Source organism: Esox lucius, chromosome 24, assembly GCF_011004845.1.
Source record: "Esox lucius isolate fEsoLuc1 chromosome 24, fEsoLuc1.pri, whole genome shotgun sequence".
Classification (NCBI taxonomy): Eukaryota; Metazoa; Chordata; class Actinopteri; order Esociformes; family Esocidae; genus Esox; species Esox lucius.
In genome coordinates, this window is record NC_047592.1 from 7,809,577 (window position 1) to 7,826,698 (window position 17,122).

A 17,122-nucleotide genomic window follows, 5' to 3' on the forward strand; every position below is an offset into this window, starting at 1 on the left:
CCTGTTCAGGTTTCCATTTCCATTTCAATCAAATAATGTTCTCATTTTGTACCATTTAATTTCTTAGTTATGTATAATCGTTTGTACCTTATAGCCCCGTGAAAAGGTCAAGCATGTGTATTTTTTGTGTCCACAGTTCTTTTCCTTCTCAGTTTCCTATTTCTTAACCACATTATGTAGGTAAACATTTGATTGGCAGATTCAAATGTTTTTTCACAAATCAGCAGTTTAGGTCTGAAATGAAGATCTCTAAGAGCTATTGATTTAGCATTGCCTCCTAAAGAGACATTTGGGCTGATCTTTGGGGGGTTCTCACTAGGGGGTCACACACACAGACACACACACACACATGAGTGAACACACGTGTGGACACACACGAACTGACGCGCACTCTCAGACCCACATAGACAACACTCTCATAACACACAGGCATGGCCATATTTTATGCTCGGTGAGATAACATTCCGCTTCCAACCGGCTTTTCATTTCATAGTGTGGTTAGAGTTCATTTTTATGTGCATGGCAGGCAGCCTAAACTACTGGCAAATTTCATGGTAAATGCATTTTACAGCCACAGTTTTTTTTTTAAAGTTTCAGTCTAAGGCTGTTCAGGTGAAGTAAGTCTTCACAAAATGAAATGGTGGTGATTTAAACCCTGGGCCGAGTGCTTAACAGTGTTTTTGAATGCATATTAGTCATGTTATATCAATACAGTGTACAGTTGTCAAAATAATTTGTGACTTACTGTATGAGGAAGAATAAATGTGTGTGAGTGTGTGTGTGTTTGAGAGAGAGAGATGTCCTCACAGTGTCCAATATTATGGACCTAAATCAAACCATTGATGTTTCACAGAGTGGACAATTTCTGTGTTCATGGCACCAAAATGCCACGGAAACATGTGGAAGAAAGATCCAGTCAGGCCACAACTGCACATTTCCCCGAATCTCAGCAGCGTAATCTGCTTGCATTTAAACACCTTTAAACAACAGTGTCTCCTAGCCCCCACGCTCTGCATCCCATCCACATCGATGATGTATCTGTGAGAATGGACCTCTGTAAGTCTTGGTCAGGAAATGCAGATTGACTTTAAAAAAAATAAACAACAACCCTTCACTTTAGTGCATTTTAAACATGTTGCCATTGTGGAACTCCCCAGAGGATTCCTTCTGGTTGGTGATATTCCAGACTGTTAAAGGTGTTTAAATGCAAGCAGATTATGCTGCTGAGATTTGGGGAAATTTGCAGTTGTGGCCTGACTGGATCTTTCTTCCACATGTTTCCGTGGCATTTTGGTGCCATGAACACAGAAATTGTCCACTCCGTGAAACATCAATGGTTTGATTTAGGTCCATAATATTGGACACTGTGAGGACATCTCTCTCTCTCAAACACACACACACTTTCGGTAGCCCTAAAGTTTGGGCAGTTTTAATAAAAATGTCAAGCATTTTCTGCCTCATAATGGCTTCCTTCCTACATACACCAGTATATTTGATTCCCAAGAAATTATAAGCAATATGGGAGTAATCTTTACAGGAAGTGACTATTTACAGGAAGTACCAGTACTCTGTTCATGCGAGGCAGTATGAGGTTATTTAGGTTTATGTCAATACAGGGACGGCTAGCAACTCACAGATAGGAACCAGCAGCGGCAACAGGGCCTGTGTGTGTGTGTGTGCGTGCATATTGTCAAAACTTAACAGTAAACGTATCGTCCCAAAAGGGGGACAAATGCAGATGACCAGGTTTGATTATAATTTGGTAATCTTGTTCAACAGCGTTATGGCTTTTGGGGGTGAAGGTGGTTCATGCCTTACCTTTTATGCAGTTGTACAGAGTATAGTCTGTGGCTTGGGTCATCGACTATTTTTAGGGCTTCCCTCCGTTTTGGACAGGGAGATGCAGTCAATGGCACAGCTGTATAACTTCTTGCCGACTCTTGTAAACTCATTTCAACCTCCTAAGAGCTGCTGACATGCTCTCTTCTGTGTGCACACCATGTTAGTTCATTTGTGATCCACACGTTTACCTTTTTCATTTCCAACCTTGCAGGCACTGGGGCAGACATTCCCATACAGCCTCCTCCCTGTTGGCCACGCCTAGCGACGCTGTGTCGTTAGCAACACTGGCGATGGTGTTGGAGTTGAGCGTGGCCACACAGGCATGGGTTAACAAGGAACACAGAAGGGAACTAAGCATATACCCCTGAGGAACCCCACTTCCAGGGTCAGAGTGGTGGACGTGTTGCTGCCTGGTCCCCTCGGATACTGTTTTGAATGTACGACGCCCATGACTATTTCTATCATGTCTTAAAAATGTCCTTTACTATGTGTCTGCAGGGAGATGGTGAACGCCTGGTTCGCTGAGCGAGTCCACTCCGTTCAGGCCACATCATCTTCGTCATCCTCGAAAGAAACCCTACCGCCCCTGAGACCCAGCCAGCCATCAGACAGTTCCTGCCTAGCCTCCTCCCTGCCCCCTTCCCTGGGACTAAACGACCGGCGCTCCCCCTCCCCGGCCCCTGCCCTCAGCCCTGCACCTGGCACGCCCACCCGCAAGATCTCGGCGTCCGAGTTCGACAGGCCGCTGAGGCCCATCGTGGTCAAGGACGCGGAGGGCTCGCTTACCTTCCTGTGTGACACCGAACCGGACCGGGGCGATATCCGGACACCCATGCCTTTCAGGACCCAGCAGGGAGGAGTCCCCGCTGGGATGACTGGTGAGGTTGGCAGTGCCCGCGGGTTGGACCGCTGTGCCAGGCTTTTGGAGCTGGTTAGGGACGTGTCGAGTCACCTGGACGTGACAGCGCTGTGCCACAAGATCTTTCTGCACATCAATGAGCTGATTGCCGCGGACCGCTACTCACTCTTCCTGGTAGGTGGTGTTAGGATGGACTACAGTACCCAGAATGCTCTCTGGGTAGCGCTGGTGGACTGGGATGAGAAAAGTTGTTTGTCAACTGGTCACATATGAGCGGACAAGTGTCCTCTATTCATTGGACGGTGCTTCATCATGTGACAGGACCATGACCCTGAATTAAATGCCATCGCTACCAAGGTGTTTTTAGCTAACTGCAAAATGGCCATTCTGCCGTTGAGTCTTCCTTGTGGTTTGTATCTTGCGGCGTACCCTCTGAAGTTCTGCTGGTGTACTGTTCTCCATATGTTAGTGTCTTACACATCTACGCCTTCCTCTGGGTGAATTCTGATCTGTGGGACTGTTGTTAGGGTTTCTTTGTTAACTTTGAAAGTATGCATGAAATACTTGATTTTGGCCCGCCCGGTGTTTTGACTGTGTGGTCTGGTCGATTTATTCTCGTTCATCTGCCTCATTATACCCAGCTTGACTTGCATTTGTTCTCATGTTGTCGGAAACCAGCAACAGACTGCAAGGAATGCAAAGTGTTCAAAGAGTCAGAATTAGACACTGACTGAATTTACGATGGAATCAAACACACCTGCCGAATGAGAGACAGCTCAGAAGCCAGTTGTTTCAAAAGGTGGTCTATATACAGAATGTGCTGTAATTTATGCGTTGCTTGATTGTGGCATAGTGTTTACGAACCTTGGATAAACTGAGGCAGGATTAGAAAGTGATAACAAATGTCGAGAGCAATGATAGCATTAGCAAGTACACAGACAACAAGTTATCACATCAAAACACCATGTAGTCGAATCAGTTGAGAGGACTTTTAAAAGCATTCGAAGGGTGCGCTTTCTTCAGGAGCTTCATGCATGACTGCGTCGGTATCTCTTACTAACCGTGTCACTTCTTGTCTGTGTTGTGTGACACCCCCCCCCCCCCCCCCCCCCCACAGGTGGGTGAAGACAGCTCCAACAGGAAGTTCTTGGTGAGCAGGCTGTTTGACGTGGCAGAGGGCTCCACCCTTGAGGAGGTGTCCAATAGCTGCATCCGCCTGGAGTGGAACAAAGGCATTGTGGGTCATGTGGCGGCCACGGGCCAACCCCTCAACATCAAAAATGCCTACGAGGTGAGGGGCTTTATATCTCCCTCTTTTTGATGACGTCCGTCTCTCTGCTCCTTCGGAATGGTTTAATTTACAGTCCTGTTACTGTAACTAAAGTCTCGAATAATTAGTCGGAACGCTTTATCACTTTTTGGGCCTCTGTTGAAAGAGGAGACTGGAACCCTTTCCTTTCTCTTAAGGAAAAGTCGGCCTAATACCGTTCTTCATTTTAAGGTAAAGTCCACTGTCAAAGCAGAATGTCTCCTCCCGTTCCAAAATGTCAAGGATAATAAACAAAACCTTGAGTTGTCTGAAGCACCCGAGCTTAATGCTGCTCTGGACTCACGTGTCCCTGTGTCCCGTGACAGACCCGCACCGCCATTCATCTTCACACGGTCTGGCCGAGAAAGAATGTCCTTCAGCTAAAGAAATGGTCACACTCTGCCTGAAGTCGAGAGCTACACAGTCGGTTGTGGTTTAATCCGTCGTACGGAAACACCATTAAATACTTATCGCGGTAGTTATTAATATTGTTCTAATGTTACCATGTACATTGTTTGAGTGCGCCGTAGCATTTCCAAATGGAACTATAAAATCCAAAAGTCATTCTTCTTTGACCTCCTTTTTGCGGCCTCCCTTGTTTTTCTGCTGAGTGTCACGTAACGTGGACACCCTGGTGGGGTTTGCGTACGGAGGATTATGATGATGAATATAATGAGGTGTGTGTGTGTGTGTGTGTTGCGTGTTTTTGGGCGGACAGTGTTTGTGTTGGGGAGGCTGAGCTTTCGCTGACGGAGTACAGGACCTAAGAGTGACTGGCCAAGCAGAAACCACATAACAGAGGGAGGGAGAGGAGAGGGAGAGGGAGAGGGAGAGGGAGAGGGAGAGGGAGAGGGAGAGGGAGAAGGAGAAGGAGAGAGAGGGAGCCATGGAGCGAGGGAGAGTGAGGGAGGGATAGAGGGAGGAGACGGTGAGGGAGGGGGAGAGAGAGAAAAGGGGCGTTAAAGTGCAGACATCAAACAGTCTCATCTGGGTCAAAGTGCATCACAGGACTGAAGGACGCACACACACACACACACACACACACACACACACACACGCACACACACACACACACACACACACACACACACACAATCCCTCATACACGCGCCTGAGGTGAAATAGAACAATCATGAATTGACCTTCTTTTACTTAAAAGCCCAGACGTACCTCCGCGGTGACACGGCCTCCCATGACAGTTGCAGTTCATTGATCCGGGTGTTATGTTACGGGACGGACCACACTCCCGCTGCAGTCAATCACAAAAACACTCACACGCCATCCCGACCTGCCATTACCGGGACAGGACACTGTAGTGTGAAGAACTGACACTTGTTCTGGGCAGCCGTGAATACGTAGTGGCACGGAGATCGCCTTCCTAGGATGACCTAGAACAATTACGGGTCGTAGCAGGAGTTCCCGGGCCCAGTCGCCACGCGTAGACCCCGGAAGACCAGGCTGAGTTTTAACCTTTGACCCCCCCACAGAGCATTGGGTCCACAGCTGCGTGTCAGCTTTCCCTTCTGTCAGTCAGCCGGGGAACCTCAACAGTGGCGCTGATTGGAAATTTCCATGAAGTGTAAATGAGAAGCAGGTGTCCACTGTTCTGTCCCATTCACATCACAGGCACATCTAGACCAGGACAGCTCCTTTGTGCAGAATGTGTGTGTGTCTGTGTGTGTGTGTTTTCTCCCAGTACAGTCTGAGATAAAAGCTTGGGTGGGTGGAGCTATCTGTAGAAAAGACAGGATGTGTATTGTGAAGAGCTCACAGAGAGGCGAGCTCAAACCCTTGTGGTGGAGTTATATCTTTGAAAGAGGAAGAGTTTGAGAGAGGTATGGACAGTGAGAGAACTAAATACATACATCTCTGTGCAAATCATATAATATGACATTCAAAATGTGTTTCTTTTATTCTTACTTTTATTATTTATTATAGCTTTTTCTGATGTATTTATCATTATTATTATTATTTTCTTGCTTCGGCAATGTGAACAAACATTTACCATGCGAAAAGACTTAAAATTCTATTGAGAGAAAGACAGATCTGTGTTTTCTCATTACTCATCATATATAATATAATGTGACATTTCATTGTGTAACTTACCCCTGGTTAACTCAGAGCGATGAATTTATTGGTTACGTTTATAGTACTTAATTCTGATAAAGTGGCTGGGTGTTTTCCTCAACAAGCCTACAGGGACCAACGAGAGGAGAGAGACAAACACATGAAGCACAGAGAAACAGAGAGAGAGAGAGAGAGAGAGAGAGAGAGAGAGAGAGAGAAAGACAGGAAAGAGAAAGCAAGAAAGAGAATGAGAGGGCCAATAGCACCTGTGTCCAATTAGTTTGTTAATCTGGAACAAGGAGTGGGGAGAGGAGGTCAGGGCTGAGGAGTGTGCGTGGGTATATGGTTATGCATGTGTGTGTGTGTGTGTGTGAGAGAGGCTTGTTGCACAACACGCCACCAGCTGGGTCTATAGAACCTGATCTGGAATCTGCTTTATATGTGCATGAAACGGACCACTTTCAGGAAGCGTGTCTGCGTCACTCTGCGTGGAGGTAGCTCCTACCCAGGGAATTCCCAGCACTCGGATTGGTTCTTTAAGCCCCAGTCAGGGGTGGTTGGGACTGCGTTCAGTTAGCAGAGAAACTTGCCTCTGAATGTTTGGGGTGGGGATGGTGGTTGGTGACCACAAGGACCAGACCTCATGTGGTATTTAAGGGGGGATGTTTTATTATTTGCCAGTGCAATGTTGCTGTGTAAATGTGGACACTTAGTGTTTTGACGATATCTGTAACAAGCGTAAATCGTAAACGCCGTGACTAACTAGAATTTGTCTCCAAGATGGAGGTATTACCAAAAGTGCAAATACAAAATGTGCCTCTTGTTAAAATATCACCGGCCATATAAAATAGTTTATAGGTCAAATAATCCCAGCCGATGATTATGTTCAGGAAATGTCTGCCTCCGCCGATTTCATCTGGCTCTCCCTAATATTCCCTTGTCTGTTCTGATCTACAATATATTGTTGTATTTCTTGGGATCCAAAATGCAAAAAGCGATATCCCCACTGGTGCCATAAGACTGGTGATGTCCCAAGTTTGAAATTCCAGTTAACTGAAACTCCCTGTTTCGGGGCTCACGGTCTATCAGTGGGAGGGAAACGCATCATTTGGAAAAAGAAAGAGGTCGTTTTTTTTTCTTGGTGTGGGTTGAAGTTTAGAGGAGATTTTACATGGAGATTGGTCAGTGGGTGTTTTATGGAATTAGTATTCTGTTCATGATTTGGTTCTACAAAGTGTCAGTGTGTGTTGGGCATCTGAACCAGCTAGCGGGAGAAAAGGTCACGGTGTGGGTGGTCAGCAAGCCATGAGGAGTGGGAACTCCAGGACATTCATCCAATCCACCCTCTTCCCCATTTGAGGTCCTGCTGTTTAACCCTGTAGGTTCTGGTTAAACTAAGCGCACTTATTTGGAAGCGGGGGCTTCATTCAGGATCTTCCCATCTGTCTTAGAGCAGTGGTCTGGTCGTTCTCACAGCTAAGGGAAAATGTGGTGGTTATCCTTTCATGTCTCCTCAATTGTCTAGGATGTCCATCTGTTTCTTGGCCCCGTGTTCAGTGTCCCGGAGTAGAAGGGGATCTGGGATCATTTCGAGCCTTTTAAATCGTAACGGATTTGGTTTGTGATCGCCTGGCTGGGTCATGTTGAATGAAACTGTATTTCCTGGTTTGTCTTTCCTCCACAGGACCCCAGGTTCAACGCAGAGGTGGATCAGATCACAGGATATAAGACCCAGAGTATCCTGTGCATGCCCATTAAGAACCACAGGGAGGAGGTAAGACACAATACAGGATATCCCAGACATAAACCCATGAGCAGGACTCGTTGAAGAGATTAGATAACAGGGCTTTTTGTTGGGAAAATACCTTTCAACTAATTGTGGCCTTTGGGAGTATGACAATGCAGTCATGCAAAGAAGTTGTCAGTTTTGATTTTGTTTTGTTTTTACATATTTGGACATATTTTAACAAAAATTCCTGCCACATTCATTGTTAAAGGTAACCCAATTCAACAAATCACACACGGATTATTTTAAATAGAAGAATACAGAAATGCAATTTCATTGTGCGGAAAAAGTAAGTACACCCCTAGCTTCAATAGCTGCTGTTATCCCCTTTGGCTGAAATAACTTGACTGTCCAACAGTCTCTTACATTGACTGGGATATTCCATAAACCTGCATTTCTTCTATTTATGTCTTTCTGTTGTAGCTTTGCTTGTGTTTTGCATTGTTGTCCTGTTGCTTGATCCATGTTTTGTTCAGCTTCAACTTTACTTGATCACAAATGGCTTTTAACGGCTGTGCTCATGGACAGAGCAACAGATTCCTACTTGTTTCATATTTGTTTTGTCAAGGATTCAGAAACCTTTTCGGTAACCGGTCAGATGCTCTAAAATCTTTTAGCTCCAAAACATTTATATTACAATCATTTGGGAGACGCTGATTTCCAGGGCAATGTATATTTTACATTTTGGTCTTTTTGCAGATGCTCTTATCCAGAGCAATTTACAGAGCAACGTTTATTTTGCTGTTGGATTATTTAAGAGGCGGATTGACAATCTAAACCATTTCAGCTCTTTAACCAAACCACAAAACCACAGGAGATGAAAGACCATAGATAAACAGACTGTGCATAGCCCACTATTTATATTATGCCCAGATTGAAGCATATAAAAAAAACCTTTGGAGTTCATTTCAGAGTTTAAAACTGAGAAATTGAGGTCAAAGAGAGATCTTTTTCATCTTCATCTTTCTGTATTCAAGTCTTTGTAGTTATGGCTCACCGTTTTCATAGATTTTTTTTCCATGCGAACGTTTGAACCTACTGCTCTCCTTGCTTTCCCCCCTCTCCTCTTTCCCCCCTCTCCTCTTTCTCCCTTTCTCCTCCCTCTTCCTCTCCTCTCCTCTTCCTTCTCTCTTCGTCTCTCCTCTCTTAACCCTTTGCAATCTCACCCTCACCTCTCTCTTACCCATGTTCGCTCTTCTTTCCTTTCTCGTCTCCCTCCACTCTCTTCTCTCCCTCCCTTCTCTTCTCATCCCATTCTCCTCCATCTCTCCCTCTTCTCTCTCCTCCCCCCTCTCCTGTCTTTCATGTCTCTCAGGTGGTAGGGGTGGCGCAGGCCATCAATAAGAAGTGTGGAGAGAACGGCACCTTCACTGAACAGGATGAAAAGGTACTGGGGGGAAAGACCCATAGTTTGAATGCTCTATTGATCTCTTTTCTCTGTCGTTCCCTGTAAATGCCCCAGCTCTGAATCAAGCTCCGCGTTTGATTCCCCCCCCCCCGACAGGACTTCTCTGCCTACCTGGCGTTCTCCGGAATCGTCCTGCACAACGCCCAGCTCTACGAGACGTCCCAGCTGGAAAACCGACGAAACCAGGTCGGCTGCCGCGTGTGGCTTTTCGTGATTTCGAACAGTGTGTGTGCATTCCTGCGCACGTGCGTGTCCCTATTCTCATGCTTCGTTCCAAGCCCTCATTCGGGTTTTGTATGAGTACGCGGGCCTCCCTGCATGCTGACAGATGTTTCTTCATCATTTACTTTTGTCCTTCACTGATCTGTCTGGTAAAATGAAGGTCACTGTTATTAATGAGACATGTAACACATCTGTGTGGCTGTTGGCGTAGGTGCTGTTGGACCTGGCCAGGCTGATCTTTGAGGAACAGCAGTCTCTGGAGGTGTTGCTGAGGAAGATAGCAGGAACCATCCTGTCGTTCATGCAGGCCCAGGGCTGTACTGTCTTTATAGCCGACGGAGACTCTATGGTGAGACACACACACTCACATGTTCCAGACATTTATTAGCTATCTGCTACTTCCTCCAGCTGTATTTACAGAAACCTAAATTACCTTGAACCTTACCTGGGCACATTTACTTAGAAAGTTATTTTAATTTGTGTTTATATTTTCTTTGTACTCCTTGTTATTGTTAATCCTATCACTTTACATTTATTCATTGTTTTACTCTGTTTACATTTTTCTTTACATTTTATTTTGTACTTTTATCTGAATTCTTGTACGTTTTTCAAGGTTAGTAACCAGTTGGTAACAAAGCATGAGGCAAATAAAATTGTATTTGATAAGTATACTAAAGAACCACCAACAGTCCCACAGAACTCCAGATTCTTCAAGAAACCCACAGCATTCTGGAGAACCACCATTAATCCCATAGCATTCTAGAACCACTAGCAGAAGCACAGCATTCTGGAGAACCACCATTAATTCCATAGCGTTCTCGAACCACCAGCAGTAGCACAGCATTCTGGAGAACCATTAATGAACCCAAAGTATTCCGCAAAATCCCCAGGCGTCCTGAAATACTCAAGAGTGCCATAGTATTCCACAGAAAAATTATGTTTTGTTTTATGGCAAAAAATATACAAGTATTAATCAATAAAAATATAATGTAAATAAGACAAACAAAATTTTTTGAAAGGGAAGGAATTTGAATGCTTTCCAAGGGCACTGTAAATCAGGCAACATTAAAAAGTCTTACTGAAAAATATTGCTGAAGATATTTAAAAAGATAGCTCAAAATAATTAGACATTGCTAATCTTACTCTATACAGATTAATGGCATGGAATTTGACTCAACCACTTCTGTGTTGAAATCATCTAAAAACTATATGCATGAGTTGGATTCTACTATTGCTGACATTGTCCGTTGTCAGCTCGTTAGCATTTCAAAGAGCAGTTTGGCAGTGTTTCTGTTTAATGTGTTTAAAATGCGTATTTAATCTACTTTTGAGTATGCTGTCATTTGTATTTTACCGTCTTAGACTAGTACAAACAGTGAATGGATGTATTGAGTCCTTCCACTCAGACAACTAGGAACGTTTTTCCTCAAGTGTTTGTTTTTGTTCTTTCTGCCCCCTGTGATTAGGAGAGAAACCAAACTTAATGGTATTTGGCCAGTATGTTTAGATCTGAAAGCATGAGGCAATTCAACTAGGACATTAACGTGACTGGTGGCTATGGAAAAATACTGGACCACTGTCTGCCTGTTTGCCCTTACCCTACAATTTTGTGTACACATGAAGGCACGCGTGCACACCCTCAGCTAAACGCACGTATACACGCATACACACACACACACACGCACACACACAGGGTGTTAAAAGGTGGTATAAATCTACCAGCTCCTCTTCCGTGAAGAAGGCCAACGTTGGGGTGAGGAGAGCAGAGGAGAGCAGAGGAGAGCAGAGGAGAGCAGCTGCCTTGTCTTATAGTCACAGCGCTCAGTTTTACAGCAGAGCCCGACTAGCTGAATCGCCCTTATTCACCCCCGCCAAGCAGCCAATTGCGTTTCTTTTTAGAAGCACATGAACATGGGCAGGCGCACGCTAACGAACACAACCATTTTGCAGCCACTTCACACGAAGACACGCGTCTGTTGAATCTCTCTCTCTCACACACACGCGCACACACACACACACACACACACACACACGCATGCACGCCCCGCCACAATTGCAATTCAAGACTTTTGTTCTACTTCTTTTAGCTAGGGAAAGGAGTGTAATTTGTTGCATTAAGCAAGTCAGAGAGGAGAGCACAGGAGATTACTCTACAAGGTTCTTGTGTTTCTCACTGGGGGAGATTGGAAGGAGGTAAAAGCTTTTCTGTACAATTGAAGGGTTTTCTTTTTGGGGTGGGGGGGGGTTGCAGAAATGAGTCACCCTCACAATCAGGAGAGCTGAAAGAGCCTGTTCTAGTGCTTCTGAAATAAGAGGCACTCTGGCCCAGGTGAATCAGTCGCCAGCCGCCTTGCAGCATGTGTGCGTCAGTCCATGTGCATTTGTGCACGTGCGCCTGCTGTTTCTGTTCACGTGTCTGGGGGCCCATGGGTAATTAAGACAATCATCGCAACTTGGCAAAGCCAACCGTGGCCAAGGCGCCAGTCCCATAATATTTACTAGGCAAACAGGGAGAAACCCTATGGGCCATCCATCTTCGGCCATTGAAAACTGACAGAGACACAAATGAGTCTGTGGCGTGTTAACCATAGACACCGTTTCTACAGGGTCCAGGGACTTTGTCTGTACCGCCTGTGTCTTACAGTAAATGTCAGTAGCATAGAGAACATGTCAGTCGAGTTCTCTCTCCCTAAAAAAAATTGAGTGACTGCATTTCCTGTAACTTCTCGTGCACAATCCTTGGGTTTTGTTCACTTCGGCGACATAACAGAAGCTATACATTTTCTTAAAAAAAAAAAGCTTTCTTTCTCTTGACTGTATGACTTCTCTCAATATAAATGTCTGCACTTACTCAACAAAGACCTGTGTGGCGTGTTGACTCCCTCCACAAGCCACAAGGCTAGTAAATGACAAAGCTAGACTTAAACAAGCCGCTGAATCGTTTGTCAGAGCCCTGACACCTCACTTGCTCTGTAAACAGGGATGACATCCGAGGCTGTAAACATGGCCTCAGTGGTCCATAGAAGTGGAGACTCTGGGGTGGGTTTAATGTATTATCAGATAAGATCTAGTTCCTGTCCCAGACACTACTGCCCACATGCAAGGAATGTCTGCCGGAAAGATCTCGGCCTACATTAGGCAATAAGAAAGGCATTGATTTAAGGCATTTTATTTGTTTACCGTAGTCTACCAACCAATCATCCCCCACCTTCCCTCATGTGTCTTGTGCACCATGGCATCATTCACCACATCGTAGCGTCACTGTGAGACAGTTGAGTGTAGCAGTGCCAACTGCCCACCGCTCAGCTGCGTCGATGCTGCACTGATTTGGACGGAACAAGGCTGTTTCTGTTTCTAAAGAGCGTTCACTGTGACAAACAGTGTTACTTGCAGCCACTTGACAAGTGTTCTGTTTTGTATCGTGATGTAGCGGGCTCCCGCCACAGTGGATGCAAAGGGTGTCATAAGGAAGCCCCACTTGGAGCCGTGCCGTGCTGGGGTGGGGGGGGGGGGGGGGGGGCGAGGTTTGACACACTTTGGGGGTTTGGATCGACTGATGGGGCTTTGTTCTCTTCTGCATGCTCTCTGTTAAACGCTCCGTTACAAAAGGCTTAGATCTCTGTGTGGTTCTGGGTCTGATAAAGTGTATTCAAATGTTATATAACCAGCCGGGCCCCGTCATTGGTCTCTGGGATTGATCTGCCTGATGAGGACCATGATAGAAAAGAATTGCAGGCCAGGCATGGCTCGTTGGACCCGGTGCTCCTGCTATAACACCAAGCTAAATGCTCTGCTGTCAAACGTGGATGTATATTAATATTCATGTACTGGAAACCTACTGGACTGTCATCTCTCCCTGACAGGGGAAAGGCTTGATGGAGATATTATGTCCTGTATGTTTAACAACTCAAATTGATTTGTAGTTTCTCTAATAACACCCCGTGATCGAAAGTAAGACAGATTATCCTTTGTGCCCCTTGATCTCATTTGGGTGATTTGCTCAGGATCCTAACATCCTGCCTAAGAAAATGGAAAAAATGATTCTTTGTGAGGGGAGTGCAGGTTGAAAACAAGTCCCTATAAGGGTCCTAACCGTGAGGCCTGGAATGCTGAGATAAACTCAGCTTCTGGCAGGGCCTGATGGGTAATATATCAAGTTCCCTCTCTTCTTTCAGAGCTAGGCGGGAGAGGCCTATAGAAATGGCAGGGCCACAGTCATAACTGCCTGGACTCAGTGGTGTACCGTAATGGCTTAATTGATGGGAGCGGGGAACCTGATATGAAAACTCACACACATCAGGATGTGACACGCACCCCCTCCTTCCCCACACCCACACACACACACTCTGTCTTTCTCTCACCCACTCTGGGGTCTAAGCTACACATGGTTTGTGTGTACTGTCACTGGACACTAATAGTATTAGCTTAGCCACAGAGCCTGCCGAGCTGCCGTGTCTCCTTCCCTGCTCTGCCTCTTTCAAACATGGCCGCCGGGCGCTGCTGTCAATAACCGCTGTGGTGGTTGTGTGTTCCAGAACTCCTTTTCGAGCGTGTTTCACATGGAATACGAGGAGCTGGGCGAGGCAGCGGACGCTCCCAAAAGGTAAGGCGATGACCAAGAGCTGCTGAACCATGGCCGGTTCAGAACTGGTCGTTTATGGAGAGCGACTAATGTGATCCACGTGGCCGCGTGAGTGGCGGAGGTCGGGAGTGTTACAGGGTTGACAGACGGGCTGTGATTTAGCCCGTTCGGTGTCAAGTGCTTTGACAGAGTGAAACAAGCACTGTCGGTCTCTCCCTTTGAATGGCACGTACCACAGACTGCATACAGGCTAGAGCACAGGCTAGAGAATATGTCTGGTACCAAAACATTACTGGTTTGAATCCCAAACTGTTGTGGTGCCCTTTAGCACGGCGTTTGACACGGATTACTCATACAGGGTTGACAGAACGGTGTATACTTAATGACTTTATAAATATTTTCTGGGCGACTGACTGAATCATGTTGGTTCCAAGGATTTATTGTCAGTACTCCGTCAATATATGATGAATCACAAACGAATACATTATTGTCGCCGTTCATGTGCTGTGGCGCGTAGATTACAATCGCATGAAGGTAATATGTTCATGCTCCCATTGGGTTCAGACCACACAAGCTGCTGTACAGTATGCTCATACATAACGAACTGCGGACTAATCACCCCAAAACTCTTGAACAGGAATGACCTTATCACACCTGTCTTAACTGAGTAGAGAAGAGACACAGAGAGGTAGACTGAGAGAGGGCTTGTCCTCTGCCTGATAAATAAAAGATGTTAAAGGGAGTTAAAACTCAACCTGATACTGTTACTCATCTTCATCTGAATTTTACTTAATCTCACAGCCACACAAAACTGGTAGGCTCTCTGTCCGTCTAACCATCAGTCTGTCTACCTGCTGGTCTAAAAAAGAGGGTTTGTTTTTAGGAAAGACATGTAGTAGATAGATAACCAGTAAGAACGGAATGATCCCAGGCAGGAAGATAAGACAGAGAAACCTTCCAAGGAGACAGGAGTGAAATGAAACAGATGTGGAAGCATTTCCCCCCATTGTGTCTCATTCTTTTACATTTTGGCTTGGCTTCCTCAAACACTTCCCCGTTTGTATACATCTTTTAATGACACCCCCTCCCCCCGTCCCCCCAAAAATAGGTTCTGTGTTTACTGTGAGATCGGTCCTATCTTAAGAGGCAGTCATTTGAAGCATTCTTTGGGGCCAGGGCCAAATGGGATACAACTAGCAGCAGGATGTTAGCATTGACTCAGTGGTCAGATGTCAGTGGGAGGCTTTGTTAGGAGCTTGCAGGCAGTATTTCTCTGACATGTTTATCAAATGCTTCTTCTTCTATTTTTGCCATTTCTATTTTCCTGGCCTGAACTGCGGTCCAGTTTATTTTGTGAGAGGGCATCATTTTGTGTTTTATTATTTTGTGTGGTTTTCAGTGCGACCTTGTTAAGGGGTGGAGCTCTTTAGAATAATAAAGCATGTTTTTGCAATTGTTTATTTTTACATAATTCATTTAACATTTAGTGTCCAGTTTACTGTCCCCTTTTTAGATTCAGTGTTCCTTATTTTAGAATTCTGTTATAGCAAATGACTGATGATTAGACCAGAAACTGAACGTTTGTCTATTTTTAGACAAGCTCAGGCTTCACTGGGTTCTGTACTGGAATGTTGTTGTTGCGGTGGTATCCTGCAATGAACCTATAACCCCACTCTCACACACACACACACTGTCCAAACCATCACTTTTCCCGGCCAGTTCCCTCTCATTTAACCAGATGCTCTGTCTTGTCTCAGTGTTCCCTGGCCATCTTATCATAACTCAACAAGTTGAACAAGAACTCAGGTGTAATGGTTTTAATGATGGCCTCAGTCTCACAGCCACACATATTTTGGAAAAAGAAACAGGCAAAGAAACAGTGCGCGAACAATTTTGTCTTCGGCCGTTTCTTGTGTAAAATTAGCTGCGGAAGATCTTTCCTAACTCATCTCCTCCTGAGTTAATCGAATTCTGTTTGTGCCTCCGCAGTCTCCATGCGAAGAGAAACACTGTTGGATTGTCACCATCCACAGTGCCAGACAACTGTGATAAATTGCCATGTCGAAACAGTCCAGAACTTAAATCAACTTACTAGCCAGTGTTTACGAGTTCCCTTAAAGTACCCCGCCTCGTTCATTTTACCCGTCAGCCTTTGGACTAATGTGTCTTCTCAGCCCCCATCCCCCCTCACCCCACCTGCACTAGGCCAAAGGAACTATATTTAGGTGCTAATGTGTGAATACCATAGTAGATGTCAACAGTCTGGGGCCCCCGTGTACTTAACACAACGCTTTTGTTTGTTTGCCACACTACTCAAGCACCAGTGCTGCCAAGTACCCATTCATATACATCTCCGTAAGCACAGTAGCCTGCACGTAATCCGTATACAAGCCCCGACACCACTGCAGTTTGGTGGTAACCAGAAGGTAGACTTCTCGGTTTGAATTGGCACACCGAGCAGCGTAGGTCAACTCTCCATGGCCTGTGCTAGAAGAATGGTGCCTTGTCCCTCCTCAGCTCAACTTCTGTCACGTCTTGAAATGCTGTGTCAACCCCCCCCCCCCCACCCCTCCCCCCTCCCCCCTCCCACCACCGTCTCGTGTTTGACTTCCGCTGATGATGACACCTGCCGGTCAGCTGATCACAGATACAGCCTGATGAGACATGCGGTGATATTTAGCGTCTGAGTGTTGTGCTCTTCACAGGGAATGTGACGTGAGTCAGATTAACTACATGTATGCCCAGTACGTGAAGAACACCGTGGAGCCCCTGAACATCTCCGACGTCACCAAAGACCAGCGATTTCCCTGGACGGTCAGTAGCACGGCCGACTCTAGAAACATCCTTCTTTCAGAATCCTGTGTTGTTCTTCTGTTGTTTTATTTTTTGGGTCATCTACTTTGTTGTTGTTGCGTGTCTTCAGAGTGAGAACCCAGACCACCCCAGTAACCAGATCATGAGTCTTCTCTGTACACCTATCAAGGATGGGAAGAAGGATAAAGTCATAGGTACCTTCATGTTTTTCTCTCCGTATTACAGTATTGTTT

The 17,122-nt window shown here is 45.6% G+C and overlaps 1 protein-coding gene across 5 annotated transcripts in view; it reads left to right on the forward strand.

The window, feature by feature from the left end:
* Window positions 1-17,122, forward strand: part of pde5ab (phosphodiesterase 5A, cGMP-specific, b) — a 54,763-nt gene that overhangs the window by 22,529 nt on the left and 15,112 nt on the right. For all 5 annotated transcript variants that reach the window (XM_034290531.1, XM_010888039.5, XM_034290530.1 and 2 more), the window contains exons 2-10: window positions 2,341-2,875; window positions 3,819-3,992; window positions 7,762-7,851; window positions 9,179-9,250; window positions 9,368-9,457; window positions 9,705-9,842; window positions 14,029-14,096; window positions 16,781-16,889; window positions 16,999-17,083. In XM_034290531.1, the coding sequence (XP_034146422.1) occupies window positions 2,341-2,875; window positions 3,819-3,992; window positions 7,762-7,851; window positions 9,179-9,250; window positions 9,368-9,457; window positions 9,705-9,842; window positions 14,029-14,096; window positions 16,781-16,889; window positions 16,999-17,083 (1,361 nt within the window). The remainder of the gene's footprint in view (window positions 1-2,340; window positions 2,876-3,818; window positions 3,993-7,761; window positions 7,852-9,178; window positions 9,251-9,367; window positions 9,458-9,704; window positions 9,843-14,028; window positions 14,097-16,780; window positions 16,890-16,998; window positions 17,084-17,122) is intronic.